Here is a 16995-nt window from a genome sequence, read left to right as displayed (position 1 = left end):
TTAATATGGGATACTTTTCTATGCATCTTTGAATATACGTGTTTCTCTATTTTCCACATTTTACTTACTGTGACATGGGTGTTCTGATGTTCTTTGGAGGTGGGGGACAAACTGCAATTTTGCATCTGGGACATAATCCCTACTCTTTTTTTTTTTATTTAGTACCATGGACAAATTCTTGCCTCTGGTTTGAATTAGTCAGCTTTCTGGAATTAGGTACTGGCTTTCAAAGAATGGTGTTGTGTTTTGCAATTCAATCCTCACCTCGGTCATTTTCATACAATTCTGTTTTGTTTTGTTTTTTTTTAAATAAAAAAGGCCAATGTTTACTAAGAATATCAACAGCTGCAGAAGTAGAGAAAAGTTGGGGAACAAAAATAGAAAACTTAAATAAAAAAAACCCATCTTGAAGAAAACCAATTGGCAAAAAATCTGGACATTGCTACGTTTTATACAATCCCAATTTTTACCTTCTTCCATGCTGATTCTAAAACCTTGCTGATCCAGTCAATAATTCAGCTACACTAAATAAAAGAAGCACAGTATTTTTTGAACCAACTGAAGTTTTCAAAGGCAGTCTACTTACATCAAGCATATTGTAACTAGCTGATATAAAGCAGACAGAAGTTATGTTCTTAAGGTTTGCTACTTTTGTGTTCTCCAGTATCCAGTACAAAGGCTTATCTGCAACTCTCAAGGAAATATAAGCTGGAATAGTTGCTTTATTGGAGCTGCTAGACCCAAGTCATAACAGGACTGGAATTTCATGAAAGCTAGTAGCTGTATGTGACCTTCCAAAGTTATTGTTACAAGATGCATGTTAGCATGGCAAACTACACAAATAATTTATTTCATATTTGTTCCTTTTCAACTGAATGACTGAATATATTCTAGCATTACCAATACTCCATCACATTCATAGTTAGCATTACATAATAAATCTGCTGCAAATAGAACACTCCTTCAGGGCAGTTAAAGATTAGCCAATTAAGAAACAATTAAACCACTTGAAATTATTTTCACCTAATAGCAAAACAAGGTAACTGCCGTGCTGAAACACCAGCATATGAATTAATTTTCCGCAGGCCCTCTTGCAAATTTAATAGAACAATTTTGAAAAATGCCCCCAAAACCATCAAAAGGAGAAACATAGCTAATAAATATATCGTGATCATGTTTAGCAGACAAGTCAAACTCGCGACGTCACGTGATGTCGCACAACGTATCGGGACGGTTTTGCCATTGCTGGCAATGGGGTGGGCGTGGCTTCCAGATGATGCATCCAGCCCACAGGCCGGCAGTTTGACACCCCTGATGTATAGCAATCAGTAGTCCAGGGGTCGGCAACCTTGGCTCTTTTATGACTCGCGGACTTCAACTCCCAGAATTCCCGAGCCAGCATAGCTGGCTCGGGAATTCTGGGAGTTGAAGTCCACGAGTCATAAAAGAGCCAAGGTTGCTGACCCCTGCACTAGTCAATAAAATTTACCCAACTGCATAATCAATTGCAAGGAAGATTTTTTTTTGTTCATAAACCTGTACTGTATGAGGGCTCTGGGAAACATTTTTGCCTCCCCATTATGTCTACAGTAGGAATAAATAACTCATAATATTTAATATTTAGGCCCCTGTCACTATAAAGGACTTGACCCTCTCCTTAGGCTGGGTGCCAGTTACTCCACAGACATGCAACAGAAAAAGAAAATCACTTCAATAAATTAGGTTCAGGCAGACTCTTTCAGCATGGAAGCAGGATGAAAGTTAAATTGGATCTTGATGAAATACTAACCAAATGAGATGTGCAGTGCATATATTCAGCCAATCGTTTGGCTAATTTAAATCAAACAATTTGCTTGAATTTTAGGAAGGAACTCATGGGGGGAAAAACCCACATTTTTTAACCCTGACACTCCCCCAAAATGTTTCTGTTTACATCGATTTACTCAAAACCGACTCCTGGCAAAGATAAAGTAACCAGTGCCTATACAAAATGAAGCAACAATCTGCTGCTTGTTATCCCTGCCTAACAAGATGCCGGTCTCTAATGATGTAAGGCCTTTGAAAATTGCTTAATATCATGATGGAATATTGTTGCCGCTCGGTGGAATTATGATCCCCATTCTCTTACACTGGCCTTTTTCAATAGACTGATCAGAGATGCAAAAATCTAGGGCATTTACTTCAATAGCCCGGAAATCTCTATGTACACAAAGAATAGAATAAACAGTCTCAGAAAAAAATGAAACCAGCAATTTTGTTCCAAGGAAAGAATATAATATATACAAGCCATAACATCACTCTCTCTCTGGCTCTGCCACTCTTTTATCTGTCCATAATGACTTAGGAAGCCTTAGCAAAACCTAAGCAGCTGCCTTCTGAAATAGACCAAATCTCGCTTTTCCTTCAAATAGTAAAACATGACATTGCATGAACAGTACAGCAGTTTTTTCAAATGCAAAAGCAAAACCATAATCTGTAATTCTGAAATTTGTGGCCAGCAAATTTTGACTTAGATACCTAGTTTTCAAAAATATTTGTTATTGACACTATTTCTTTTTCCATTTGAGAAATAGATACTTTGGGTGTTAAATAACTACTAAATATTCTGGATTTAGTAGGATTAAGAAATTATAGTTTTAGCTTGCTTAAATAAGACAGTATTTAATTATACAACCAGGAGACTGTGACTTTTAGACCTGCCTAAGGAATAAAAGCCATCTGAGTGACTTTGTGCCAGTCACCCTCTCTCAGCTCAACCCACCTCACAGAGTTGTTGTTCTAGGGAAAATAGGAGGGGGCAGGAGTATTATGTATATTCACTCCCTTGAATTATTTATATAATTAATAAAGGCAGGATAAAAATAAATAAGTAAAATAGTAAGAGGCATTCTGTAAAAGACATATACCCATCCCTTTCCAACCACTGAAGAAGATATAGGCTTAATCATATTTAAAACAGATTAATTCATTTAATTCAATTACTCCAATACTCCAGATTTAAGTGAACTTTCAGTTAGTCTTATTGAAACCAAAAGAATTAAGCTCAGTAGTTTTTTTAAAGGGTGATAAAGTCTGGATCCAAGGTATCATTATATTTCTTTATAGCGGTTCTCTACAGTTTAAGGTATATTTTTGGATTTGTTGATTAATCCATTATCAGCTATTTCTCAGTGTACTAACTACTTTACCATTTTAAACCTGTTGTCTTTAATGGAATTGCTTCACTTAGCAGGATTTTTTATGAGTTTGTCCCAGAGGCATTTAATTCATAAGAAAATACATTTAGGATTGCAATATAGGTAGTCCTTGACTTACGACCACAATTGAGCTCAAAATTTCTGTTCCTAAGCGAGACAGTTGTTAAGTGAGCTTTTTTTCCATTTTACAACCTTTCTTGTCACAGTTGTTAAGTGAATCACTGCAGTTATTAAGCTAGGAACATGGTTGTTAAGTGAATGAGGATTCCCCATTGACTTTGCTGATCATAAAGTCACAAAAGGGGATCATTTGACCCCAGGACACTGCAACCATCATAAACAGGAGTCAGTTGCCAAGCCTGAATTTTGATCGTGTGACCATGAAGATGCTGCAATGGTCGTAAGTGCGAAATACGGTCATAATCACTTTTTTCAATGCTGTGGTAATTATGAACAATCACTAAACGAACTGCAGTAAGTTGAGGACTACCTGTATTAATAACTGCATCCGACAAGTCTCCATTATCACCCTTTAAGTGTTACATGATTTTACCGAACATATGAATTAATGCAGCCTCACCTAATGCAACAACCCTTTCAGATGTATTAGACTATAAATCCCATAATCTCTAGTCTGGTGGATGGCAATAATCACTGTAGTCTGAAACATATGGAAGACATCGACTGAAGAACAATAAAGTTCTGTTTGAGACAGAATCAATATAATGAAATAACTCCAAAATACACCCTAATTTCTTCTATGCCATCAGAACATGTAAGAAGTTTTCAAGCTTCTAGTGGCCCAAGTATTACTGTGCCTCTGCTATTTCAGTGGGAATAGCTGCCAGGAATGGGAACTAAATGTGATATTTTAAACTATTGCAGCTGTTTTACCAACTACAGATTACCAATATAATATATTGCAAACTATATAATGTTCAACCTGGTACTGCCAGTTTTGCAGGGATATGAGTTCCCAATCTAGTTGCATTAGTAGTTCTAGGTGAAATACATGAACTTACAAATACAAGCATGCCAGACATTTGTTGTTCATCATATATATGTTTAAGTATATGCTTAATGCATCATAAAAATCATGCTTGTAATAATGAAGAGGATATGGATATACAATAATCTGAAACAGCCTTAACTGATAGCTTACACTTGCATCTGAAGAAGCACAAGAATACTGATTAGCAGAAGACTGTTATTTGACCATTTACTACATTAATCTTGACAGTTTTAATTTATAATAATAATAAGTTGGAAGGGACCTGCTAAGGCAGGAAACCCTATACCATTTCAGACAAATGGCTGTCCAGTCTAATGCAACAAATCCTAGATCCAGAATTCTACTTTTCAAAATCATTCACTGATGATGCTGTTGACTCATAGAGCATGCAATAAAATGTTGGCATCACACATCAGTAGAAAGCCAGATAATGTTCCTGGAATTATATAGATTTGCAGATGGTGGAAGAGTCATGTGTGAACTTCAAGGCCAAAGCCCAAGATTTCTCAGCTGAGGAAAAGCGAGTTGAATGATAATAGTGGTATTCAAAAGATCTCAACTGCTAGGAGTATGCCAGTGGCTAAAATGCTTGACACTGTTCAATATAACATGTTCTTTCTTTATTCTTCTCTTTAAATACATTTCAGAATCAACAGGTATTTCAATTCACTACAGAGAGTCATTTTATTATTATTTTATGTTTATTATTGCTTAAGCAAGTTATCACTTTCCTGAACAAAGGATGGTTATTTCCAACTTCAGAATGCGGATACATTCCTTTATCTACCTGCACAATTTGGCATTCCTTAATCATAACATTAAAGTAATTTTACCATATTTACATCAGCTTTATATTTCCAGAGTCCCTAATGTGAATGAATTACATAGGAATTGGACTACGTACCGGTAATTATTTTTATTGAAAACATAGCTTCTTCTGTTCTATGTCCCTCATTAACAAAATTTAGGTCTAAAATGCAGATCATGCAAAGGAGGTACAAAGCATCTTAATGAAGCATAGTTAAAGCTGTCCAACAGAACTATTTGCTGCCACAGACAGGGGATCCAGGGAAAGAAAGCAGAGCATATGACAAGATGTGTGTTGTGGCATCATGATGCAAGCCTCATGACTTACAACACTGGGATGCAAGCACAGACAAGCAAGGATTGACTTGTGATATCGTAACATATTTTTCCTCATCTTTTCATGATTGCTGTTAGCAGCAGGGCTTTATGCTATCACAGCTCTGGTTGAACTCCAACAGTCCTCAGTCCATAATCCAGCATCATATCAGATGTCCTAAAGGAAGATACTATGCCTTTGCCATTTCTGGCTGAAGCGAATATAAAACCATCTTCTCTTACCTTACAAGACTATTGGACAAACTCTTGAGATCATGAAGTGAAGAATTGGGGGGAGGAGGGCAGCTAGGGAAGTTGTTCCATGTTACTATTGCTAGCGAATAGTAAAGGCTCTAAGTAACCCATTTTATTTTGTCTGGCTGATAATTTATATCTTTTGGTTTGGTTTTTGCAAGACGCAGCTGCTTCAGGTGTTTCTTTTAGCCTCTAATTCAGTGTTTCTCAAACTTGGCAACTTTAAGATCTGTGGACTTCAACTCCCAGAATTCCCCAGGGAGCATGAAGCCACATGTTTTAAAGAAGCCAAGTTTAAGAAACACTGAGTAGATTGTGTTGTTCTGTTTTGGATGGAACTAAGGCACTTACCTGAACTCGAGCTTCAGTAAGTTCCGTTCTCAGAGCCAACTGCTCTCTGACATAAACATCGGGGTAATGTGTCTTCTGGAACACTTTCTCCAGTTCTTCCAGCTGTAAACTGGTAAAAGTGGTCCTGTGTCTTCTCTTCTTGCTGCTGGAAACATTGCTGTCACACTTATCACCGAGTTCATCCAATTCTCTTTTCTCCGGAATCCCTTTCACAGGAGACATGCGGAGGTTGCTGCAAGAGTCCAGCGGTCTGCCCATCTCAGAGTGCAATGGTTGACTCTCAACTTTCGTAATCCCAAAATTCACTGCAGAAGAAAATAAATGAAGTTGGGCTACATTCGTGTTAAGTTTAGAATCATTTTTTTAAAAAATATGTGAAAAATCATAGATTGCTTGCAAGAACAGCGTGTGAAATGTTTATAGGAACATGGTCTACTCGTGGGTCAGACTTCCTGTTATGTGAGTATCTAGAAATCACTGAATGAATAAGGATATTATTGTGGATTTTGAATGTAGTTTCATCAAGATTTAAGTCTGATTTTCTTCAAAGTAAAATGCACTTTTCCGCCAGCGCTATTTGTTTTTCTAGGTAGGTAGATTCATACAGAATGGAAAATTAGATCAATATACAAACATATGGCATGGCACAGAACATATCTTCTTAGCAATAAATCTTGTTGTATTCATGAGAGTTAATTTTGTATTAAGTCTATTCATTTAGAAGAAGTGTTACCCTCTTCAATAGGGCTTATTCTCCATATAATATCTTTAAAGGGTCACTATACTGCGAAGCCTATGCTTGTCTATTTTTCATTTATAATGTAGTCAAATGAATTTTATCTTCAGGTAGACAAGCAATATTATCAAATATAATCAGAGCCAAATTTACTTAGGAGTAAGATCAGTCGGGGATAATGAAACTTATTGCTGAACAAAGAATATGCAGTGGAACAATCTGAACATATTCCATTTGGGGGGAAAATTAGAGTTTTAAAATGCTTTCCTTTGAATGGATTATGTCCAGTTATTTTATTGTACAAATTATTTAATAATGAAAATTATTACAAGGATTTCTTAAGGAATAGAGCATGCTGAGTCACGCTTAGTAAGAAATGAAAATATTTCACAAAAAAATAATGATCTTGGATCTTACTGGAGTGGCTTTGTTCCCAATTAGTTTCTTTATTACTGTAAACTGGGAAGCGGGGGCTCTTCAAAATCATAACTCAAGTCAAAATGGTTATTTCCTATATTTTGCACTGGTCCTACAAGAACTATTTACCTTCTCAGAAGCACTCACTGTCCAAGATAAAGCTTAAAGTATTCCAACACCCCCACTTAGCTTCTGAACAAATTCCCATGATTTCCCCCCTCCTTAAAAAATGTCATACTTCCAAGATAATTGATGTTACATGTTGGGGTAGATTTACAAGTTTAGGAGGAAAAAGTCATTCCATCTATCCATAACAGTAAGCATTACAATGAAAAGAACTTAGCTTGCTATTTTGAATTTGTTTTTAGCGTTCTCTGTCACTGCCAGTAATTTCACTACACTGGTCTGCTCACTGAGTACGATTTTAGCCAAGCATGGTTTACAATTTATACTAGTGGCCTTACCTCTAGATGAGATTCCAAGCAAATTCAATGGAAAGTCCTAGTGAGCAAATATATTTATGTTTTTACTTATAAATTAGTATTATCACATACACACAGAGAGAGAGTGGGAGAGAATCATGCACCTACATACATAAAATAAAATTATATATAAAAATTAAAAATTAATTTAAGCAAGGTGAGCAACAATGATTTAAATTCTGCCAACAATATACTTTCTGGTTCCTTTCCTGGTAAAAGTTTGGTGCCATCTTCTATGAATGCAAACCATAAATATACATGAATACTAGCCAAATAATAGGCATTAGCAAATAGCAAACTAATTAATACTTTTATGAAATTGGTAGATTCATTAGATATTGCATTTCTCCATAGCTATATGGGGAAGTGTGAGTGTGTGCTGAGAAATAATTCTTTCTGAAATAATTTGAGCTGTATTTTCTTAGGCACACTGAACACTGAGAATGTTACAAATGGTAGGATAAATCTTTAATTCTAATAATAAGGGAAGTTATACTATGATTCAAAATTAAACTTACCAAAACACAACGATCATTTAATATAGTTGCTTTATTTGACATATAGTGTTTGGTATGTAAAGATCTTCCAACATAATGTATTAAATACCTTCCATTGCTGTTTTAATTGCAAAATTTCTAAGAAGCCTTCCACAGATTCAAAGTCTTTATGAATAACTTTGCACAGAATAAACCAGTTATCCATTAGAAATTTGATATTTGTATCTGTTCAGCTATGAAAAAATCATATTTTTCATTCTATATTCTTTTTAAAAAAATTACAAATACAGTGCCTTCAAGTCAAAACTGTAACTAGTTGGCTGAGTCTAAAATTAGAGAGCAAGTCGTATTTCTGTTGTGAATTATGTAGCACATAATTGCACATATTGCAAATCAGAAAATAAATGTAGCATTTAAACCGAAAGGCTAACTAATCCCAGAAAGCAGGGATTTTTTTACTAGATGTTTTAGACCAGCCTTGCATTGTTTGTTTTGTTAAGTGATGAGTTTTTGCACTAATTACATGACTAAAGAGAACTCCAATCCCCTTAAACTAAAGGACTAGGTAACCAAGCATTTCTTCTTGACTTGGTTTGTCCGGTTTAAAGAATGGGATAGATAAGAGGTGAAAGTGGAAGAGCAACAGAAAAAGCTTCCAGGTTTTGGAGGCAAATCTGCCTCCTAAAGAGCAAGAGATGTTTTGCTGATGTTTTTGTTACGGATTTTTGGATGACCCTGAAGCTGCTGTGAAACAGTTGAATTTAGTGGAAGATGTGCTCCCTATGAATCTTCAAAAAAAGCTAATTCCAACATACCCTTATCAGTTAGAAGTGGTGAAATGTGTGGCTGTGCGTGGTAGACCAGCTTTTTGGATGAAAAACAAAATTGTAAGAACAAAAACTTTTCAAAGGCAAAAGGACTCCAGGCAGTCACCAAGTTCCAATGACTTTCCAGACTGGAAAAGTGTTAATAGGAGCGCCAGGTTGCACAGTTGCTTTGGAGAGCATTGAAGAAGCCCATTGAATTCTTACTTTTCAGCTAAGTATGAGCATCTAATTGTAAACCAAGGACTTCATTTCTGCAAGAGTCTGCCTCGCTGCTGCTGCTGCTACTACTGTAGTACTTACTAATCGCTACTGCCACCATTACTTTGCTGTGTTGGGATGAAAGAGAGAATAAACTAAGGACTTGATCCTTTGGATAATTTTAAGTCCTGACAGCATTTGGTTTGAATGGACTGTGAGAGTTTCTTCAATCTCCAGCAAGTAGGCAGAGGGGCAAAGCTACACAGCACTTTCCAGGCAACATAAAATTAACTCAAAGGGCAGCTGCTGGTTTGGGAGACAGAGAAAGGAAGTAGCAGGAGCGCTACTTAGCTGCGCGATCGTTTATTTTACTCTTAATTTATCTTAGGGAGCACACGAAATAAAATATAAAAAACTATTTGCTAAAGAAAGAAAATAGAGGAGAAATATAAGAATGAAGCTATCTGTGAAGCAGGAAAGATTTTTTTAAAAAAAAATTAAAAAAATAATTCAATGAAATCGTGTTGACCAATGCCTGTATAAATGGAGAGAATTGGTCTGAGCGATGCCTTTTGTACCTTAGTTAAAAAGGAGGAAGAAAGCTATTAGAAAATAAGATTCAGAGCGACTGACCAGTTGACCATATGCAAAAATAAATTCAATGGCAGAACAATGTTCCCCCAACCATAATTAAGTTACCTGGTCCTTCCGTCATGGCTTTGTTTTGTTCTGCCTAATAAGTTGTTCATTGAGTGGTCTTGTTCTCTCTCCATATAAACAAACAAATTTTGTACTGTTATAATGGGCTAGGATCTCCAGTCAGATATTCAATCGTAAAAATCGAACTTATGTACGATTCAGACCACTGCCGCATAGCAGTGAGGTGAAGTAGCGGATGAAAATGAAAAATTGCTGCTGCACCCGTGTCAAAAGTAAAATGAAGTTTCGGGGTGCCAGTTGACCCCAAACAACTGCTGCTTTCTGCCATTCCTCCCCACCACCACCACCACCACCACCACCCCCGCCCCGCCCTCGCCCGGCCAATAATTTTAAGTTTAGCATCCCGGACTCTGCCTGCCCAAGCCTTTGTGGATTCACTTTCGTTTTGCTCAGAAAGAGGAAGATACGGCGTTGATGTTTACAAAATAAAAGCGGACTGGTGTTTCCTCCGTATAAGACCGACGAGTAGATGAATCCAGAAAACATACAAGGGCAGAATTTCGAGCATATGGACCAAGATATGGGGCTGTGTGTACGTTTTAATTTAAAACACGTTTTCCAAGGATTTCCCAGAGAATCCTAAACAAAGTGCATCGGGAGGAATTCGTCTGGGGACAGTCGGGAAGTTCAAATATTCCCTGGTGTTTTCCAGACCATGCTTCTGCCTGAGGGAAGACTGTGTGGTGTGTGTGTGTGTGTGTGTGTGTGTGCGTTTGTGTAACCAGTGTGTCCAGAACTTTACAAGCATCGATCAGAAATTGTCCACTACTTTAAAATGAAACGGCAGACGGAGAGGAATACGAGGTACGTTTTCTCGATTTTTAAAGCGTACAGCCGGTCTTAAATATTTTTTTCCTTTTCCCCGAAGTCACGCCTGTCGATTTCCAAGGATTTTTGAGGTTCTCTTTCTCCCCCCCCCCTACATCCCGCCGCCCATAAATAATGCGAATCTATCCGCCTCCCCATCTTCTTCCCCGAGGCTCCTAAAGCGAACCGGAATCCAAAAACGTCGGGAAAGGTCTAGGTGGATCGAGCCCCGAAAATGCCAATTACAGCATCAACCAGAAACTAGCCAGCCGCGTTTTTGCCTGGCCCGTTGTGCTCTCTCAACTCTCCTGATAATTTACGGTTCAGTGTATTGTGCAAAACCCCAGTGTGTAAATCAGAGGCTAAATTTGCTATCCGGAACCGGACTTTTTGTGAATTTAGAGGAGGGAGAAGAATTGCACACCCCCTCCCCATTCAACTGGTTCCCGGTTCCCCGTTCCCAGACGCCAGGTCCATTGGCGCGGCGTTGCTTCAGCAAACAGGGCCCCGGGCCAGGTTTCGTGACAGCCACCCGCCCCCGTCCTCTCTCCCTCCCCCCCCCCCCCACACACACACACATACGCCGTTGCCTCACTTACCGGAACCGTCCCTAGCCGGGGAAGTCCTCTCCAACCGGCCGTGAGGAGCGTAGGCTGCCTGGCCCACGCATTTGCCGCCGCCTTTGGCGTAGAAGGCTTCGCCGCCCTCCAGCGCTTCCATGACGTGCTCTAAAGGGGCTCCGGAGGCCAGGTAGAAATCGCTGCTTTTGCCCGCCGCCGCCGGGGGGCTCTTGAGGCCGAATTTGTCACTCAGGAATTCCATAATCCTCGACGGAGCTGCGCTCGCCTCAGCCGCTGCCGTCCTGCTGCCTGGCTGCCGCGACGGAGGCGCCCCGACGACGCTTTTTATATCTGGAAGCGCAGCGGGGACTTCTTGCAACAACCCTCCCCGCGCGCAGCCTCCGCTGGCTCCACCCAGCCTGCTGGCCCCTTCCCTCTCCTCTCCCCCCCTCCGCCTCCTCCTCCTCCTCCAAGCCTCGGCCCACAGCGGAGGGGACGCCGGCCAAGGGGAGGGGGAGCGGCTGGGAAGAGCCCCGCGTCCACCGCAACCGACTCACATTTCGGCCCGGCTTCTTCCCAGCCCAGAGGAGTCCTGCCCCCTCCCCGCCTCCCCTGCCCCAGCGACGCCGTCTCGACCCGAAGATTTAGCTTTTCGGCTCCGGTAAACGTGAGGAGGAAGACCAAGGGACCGATGAGCGGCAGAGGCAACGAGGGCGGCGGCGGCGGCTGAGCTTGTCGCAGGAGCTTCAAAGCCCTGGCTGAGCCGGCAAGAGAGCGCGACCCCGAAATCGCCCTGGAAACTTCTCGGGCCGCCTTCGGAGGAAGCGCCTTGGGGAAGCCAGCAAAAACGAGAGCGCTGCCAGGGCGGCGTGGAAAACAGCTGCTGCTGCTGTTAGAAATTTCAAAGGTCTTGGCGCGGGGTGGGGGGGGGAGAGATGATAGCAGTATTTGAGGGGCTGCCATAAAGAAGAAGAGGGGGGTCAAGCTATTCTCCAAAGCACCAGAAGGGCAGGACAAGAAACACGGCTGGAAGCTGATCAAGGAGCGAAGCAACCTGGAATTGAGGAGAAACTTCCTAACTGTGAGCAACAACAGCTCGCCTTCAGAAGTTGTGGGGTGTTTCATCACTGGGTTGTTGTTTTTTTTAAAGAAGTGACTGGACAGCCTCCTGTCTGTAATGGTGTCGGGTTTTCTGCTCGAGCAGGGGGCTAGACTAGAAGACCTCCAAGGTCCCTTCCAGCTTTATTCTGATTGAACTTCTCTGGAAGTATGCGGTCCCCTTAGTGGCTTCTGGCTCTGAATTCCTCACTCCAGATCCGAAACAAACTCAAGAAGACTGTTGCTGGCTGGGTTAGGGTTAGAGAGCGTCTCCGGGTTCGAAGGACAGCCGCCTTGTCCCTGCGTTTATTTTCGAGGGACCTTTTTTACCGTCAGGAGCAGCTCCGCCTAACTTAACTAGAAAGGCAGATCAAAGAAGTCGCCTACTCGGATCCGGCCTCTGCCTGCGGGAGCTCGGGGGGATCTGGAGAAGCGCTCCTCACTCGAGGAAGGCGCAGTTACCGTCAAGTAAGCCATAAGATGGCGATTTCCGAGGAGAACGCCCCCCCCCCCACATACACAGAGAGACACACCGAAAGACATAGAGAGATGTCTGGTATCTTGCCGTTTCAATCAATCAAAATATTAGGCGACTTAATATTTCAAGCAGAAGGATGGGTCTGTGTGGATCTTATATACACTGTGAACTCTTGGAAAGGAGATGATGGTGGTGGTGGTGGTGAAGGTGAAACAATTTTAGTTTGATTAACTAAACTCTTGTAGTATCTGGAAGGCTAATGAGTTGTTTATGAACAGGTGAATTTGTAACCTAGGAATTAGGAAAGCGCTTCTTTTTTTCTCCTCCCCCCACCCCCACCTCTTTAATCTTTAAGACGCTACAAGTGCCGTACTGTTTATTTAAAGCAAGCCTGCCTCGTGCATAAGTGTGGCCATCGTGCTGTTTATTGTTAAGAAAACAATACCGTCGAATCTGAATCTTTATCTGCTGTTAATTCTTCCATTCCAGAAAAAATAATAATAATACACGGGGAATGCTGCCGCCGTTCTCCCCTTTATTCCTTCTTGCATCTCTTACGGCGCTCGAGCAGATTTCCAGGTCCCCTACAGTCTCTTATGTTCTTAGATTTTCCCCACCCACCCACTCCCTCCGTTTCTCAGGATCGTAGGAACAGTGTGCAGAATAGACACGTTTCGCTTTGGCACGGCCTTTGGCCCGAAACATTTCTTGTGCTGAAATTTGCAGGATACCCGCCCCCCCTCCTCGCATTCTTCCCTCGGCTGTGAACTTTGCAACTCTAGGATTAAGAGAAATGGGGGTTGGGGAGGAAGAGTCATGAAGCCTCCCTCTCCTCCTTTGAAAGCAGGGGGGGGGGAAGGGGTCGCTTGCTTTTTGTTACATGAATTCACAGAAACTCGTAACACGTCGGTGCTATTCTCCCCTATCAGAACCTCCCTTCTTTTACAAGGCGAGTTTTTGGGCCCTGAGGAGTGGAAAGATATTAAGGCGGTTCAAATAGGCGAGTTTTCTCCCACGGCTTCGAAATCATCGAGCGTTTTGCTAGGCGTTTTACAGCACTCCGGATGCTCCTGGCGCTTCCTGATAAGTATTGGAGACCGCGGAAAGAAGAAAAGCTTTCTCTTTTCTAAACCTGAAGTAGGAAAGAACGTGCACCTTCAAAACCTCACAACTACCTATGGTCACTTGGGGGTATTATTGGTGTTGAATAAATAAACGTGAGACGGGAGCCAGATTCGTTTGGGGAGAAATGTGCGTTAGGCGAACTTGAGTACAAGCCGCCCGTCTGCCGGTGGATTCCTCTGCCTTAAGCCACGGTTTGCCCACTCCAGGAAGGGCTTTGAGTAAAAGAGCTTCTGAGTAGGTGATGCTCCTCTCTGTGCTGCAGAATCCCAAACAATACGAGCATTTCTGTCGCTGACGACCCTCTAAACCGCACGTCAATGCTTAGGCATTTCGCCGGAGTTGGCTACCAAATTCCGAGGTCAAACCGGAACTCTTTCAATCTGGAGAGCCGGATTTTTGCAGGAGCCAGTCAAAATCCCCTCGGGTCAGTCACAAAAGTCCTATACTCGTTTGGAAGAGCCCATCCTATCTTATCCTGCCTGACAAGACATGGATTGGATTATTGGCGCAAAGGGTTCTGTCACAAAATAATGGATGCGCCATCGGGGACTGTTTGCTGGCTTTGTGGCCTCTCCAGAAAAGCAACCGTGCCTCGTGCTTGTCTCGGGCATAAAAACCCCGCCTGCGGCCAGAAATAGCTGTGACTGAGAATCAGTTTCTATTGAACTTGGGATGAAATTCAGGGGTGACACGATAAAGAACCAGTCCCAAATTTTGACACAGGAGGGAGGGAGGGAGTTTTTTAGGCAAGAAGCAGCTTACTATGTTAACAATTGGAATGGGATTGCAGTTTTGTGCAGTTAGACAAAAGAAAAAGGTGTCTAAAGGGCTGTAGCTTTGAAAATCGTCACAGGACCTCAGGATAACCTCCCGAGTTCGGAATTCCCTCACCTTCCTTTCCTCCCTCCCCAGCCTTCATCAGCCAGAGAGATGCGGCTTTCTGTGTCTTTGAAATGAAAGTGATATGCGCCCTCCCCCTTGCCGTCAAAGGCAGCCGACGCGAGGAAAGAACGAAGGGGGGAAGAGGAAGAAGGACACCCCACCCCCCGATTCTCCCTTCCTCCCTTTCCCAGGGAGGGTTGGCCAGGCCATACACCCTGTTCCTCCCTCTTTCTCTGGAAGCCGCCTGGAATTTGGAGGATCCCCTCGTCGTCTTCCGCTGTGCTCGTGCACAGTCTCCAGCGGCTTTGCCCTGGATTTAGGGAGGCGGTGTGACCTCTCGCCAGACAAGCTCCCGTGATTTATAAGCCTTGGCTGTGATAAGATCGAGCCCAAGGAGGGACGAGGGAGGCGGACCAGCAGAACGCTTCCCTAAAGCGGAGGAAGGGAAAGGGAAGGGAAGGGAAGGGAAGGGATGGAGAAAGAGTCTACTCTACGGGTTCGCTGAATTGGGAGACCAGAAGCCCTGCTATAGTCTCTCTTCGCAACTGTTTCTGAGTTACCTTTGGTGCGCAGCTTTGCCCTTTGCCTCGGCTCGCAGGCCCTTCGCATCTCCAAAACCGGAGAAGCGCAAAACAGATCCCGCCAGAAGATCTTGGGAGGAAAGGAAGGGACCGGATTGCTTTCTCTGTCCTGTTCTATTCTGTCACGCCTTCTCCCACCTCAGTCCGCCCGCTCCAACGAGTCAGAGGCGCAATCGCTCCGAAGAGCATCCTCTGAAGGGCGCCTTCTCCGGCTGCAAAAGCCAGACACGGTCAGGTTTCTCCCAGCGGCCGGGAGGCAGATGTGGGGCTGTGTTCCAGAAATGCAGCTTTCTCGGGACCGGCTGCAGAAGGGTGTCGGTTGGATGGGGAGACGGTTCTTGGCGGGAGGGGTGTGCGCAAGAGGAGGGAAACAGTTCCTGAGATAACCTCGGGAGCCACCCCGGGCAAACTGCCTCCCCGCAGCCCGGGCAGGCGGCGAGGAGCCGGCCTGTTGACGGACGGCGCTGAAAAGTGCAGCTGACGAATTGCGTCAGCCTTCAGCATCGGGTCTGCCCCGGCTGTTCTCCCTTCAGAGGGTGCGATTGGAGGGAAGCTAATGAGCTCCAGGAGCAGAGGACACCTCGCGACTCGCTTCAGAAGGAGTGGGGGAGGGGGGAGATCACGCGGCTGGGAAGTCGCTGGAAGAAAAGGTGGAGGGTGCGGTGGGGGGGGAGGAAGGAAGGAAATAAATGAAAGGGAGAGGAGCACTGTGTATTCTTCCAGCGCGGTGTGTGTGTGTGTTCATCATCTGCCTCTGCTATAAACCTGAGTTACCCTAAAGGAAAACCGTTAAACATTTAAGATAACTATCCTCCACATAAAAAAAACCCGAAGGGGGGGGGAGATTATTCCTTAAAAAAGGAAAAACAAAACACAGCTCTTTTAGTAGCGCCTGTTACTCGTCCCAGCTTCTGCCAACCTAGCAGTTCGAAAGCAGGTAAAAATGCAAGTAGAAAAATAGGGACCACTACGGTGGGAAAGTAACAGCGTTCCGTGCGCCTTTGGCATCTAGTCATGCCGGCCACATGACCACGGAGACGTCCTCGGCTCTTCGGCTGTGAAACGGAGATGAGCACCGGCCTCTAGAGTCGGAAACGACTAGCACGCATGTGCGGGGGGGGGGGGGAACCTTTACCTTTACCTTTTACAGTTTTAAAAGTTTTAAAAGGCCCTTACAATTAAGAATTAGATACTTGCTTTAAAAGCTTCAGTTCAAATGTTACAATGTTCTTAGTGCTAGTAATTAAGCCTTTTAATATGCGCTCCCCTGTGGCTCAGCAGCGGGAAGGAAAGCGGGGACCCTGTCTCTGAGACCCCCGCTTTCCCATCAGCCCCTCCGCTCAGCTCACGGTTTCCTTTCCACCCAGCCCAGTTTCACAGACTCCGTCGGGGCAACCTTCCAAGTAACCAATAGAATCCCTTCGGGCTTGCACAAGTTCTTCTCCCTCACGCCGAGGGAGTGACGAAGAAAGAGAATGTTCTTTTCCAACACGCTGCCACTCTTCAAATAACAGAAAAATCACTAGGCCCGTCTGCTGTTGTATTAAGTAGTCAGCTCCCCTTTCCCATTATTGTAACTGCTATTTGGTTACACTGCCCACTTTCTTCCTTTTCCTTAAACCACCCCTCAGCATCAATGCGGCTGCGCGG

At 43.1% G+C, this 16995-nt stretch overlaps 1 protein-coding gene across 1 annotated transcript in view; it reads right to left on the bottom strand.

Moving 5' to 3' along the window:
• Positions 1-11443, bottom strand: part of ALX1 (ALX homeobox 1) — a gene marked incomplete at both ends in the record, with an annotated part of 31474 nt that extends 20031 nt beyond the window's left edge. Inside the window, 2 exons of the mRNA XM_081332027.1 lie at positions 5938-6242; positions 11221-11443. Of these exons, the coding sequence (XP_081188153.1) occupies positions 5938-6242; positions 11221-11443 (528 nt within the window). The remainder of the gene's footprint in view (positions 1-5937; positions 6243-11220) is intronic.
• Between the last annotated feature and the right edge of the window lie 5552 nt (positions 11444-16995).

The sequence above is a fragment of the Vipera berus genome (genome assembly GCF_964194415.1).
Source record: "Vipera berus genome assembly, chromosome: 6".
Lineage (NCBI taxonomy): Eukaryota > Metazoa > Chordata > Lepidosauria > Squamata > Viperidae > Vipera > Vipera berus.
This window is presented reverse-complemented; position numbering and strand designations above follow the sequence as displayed.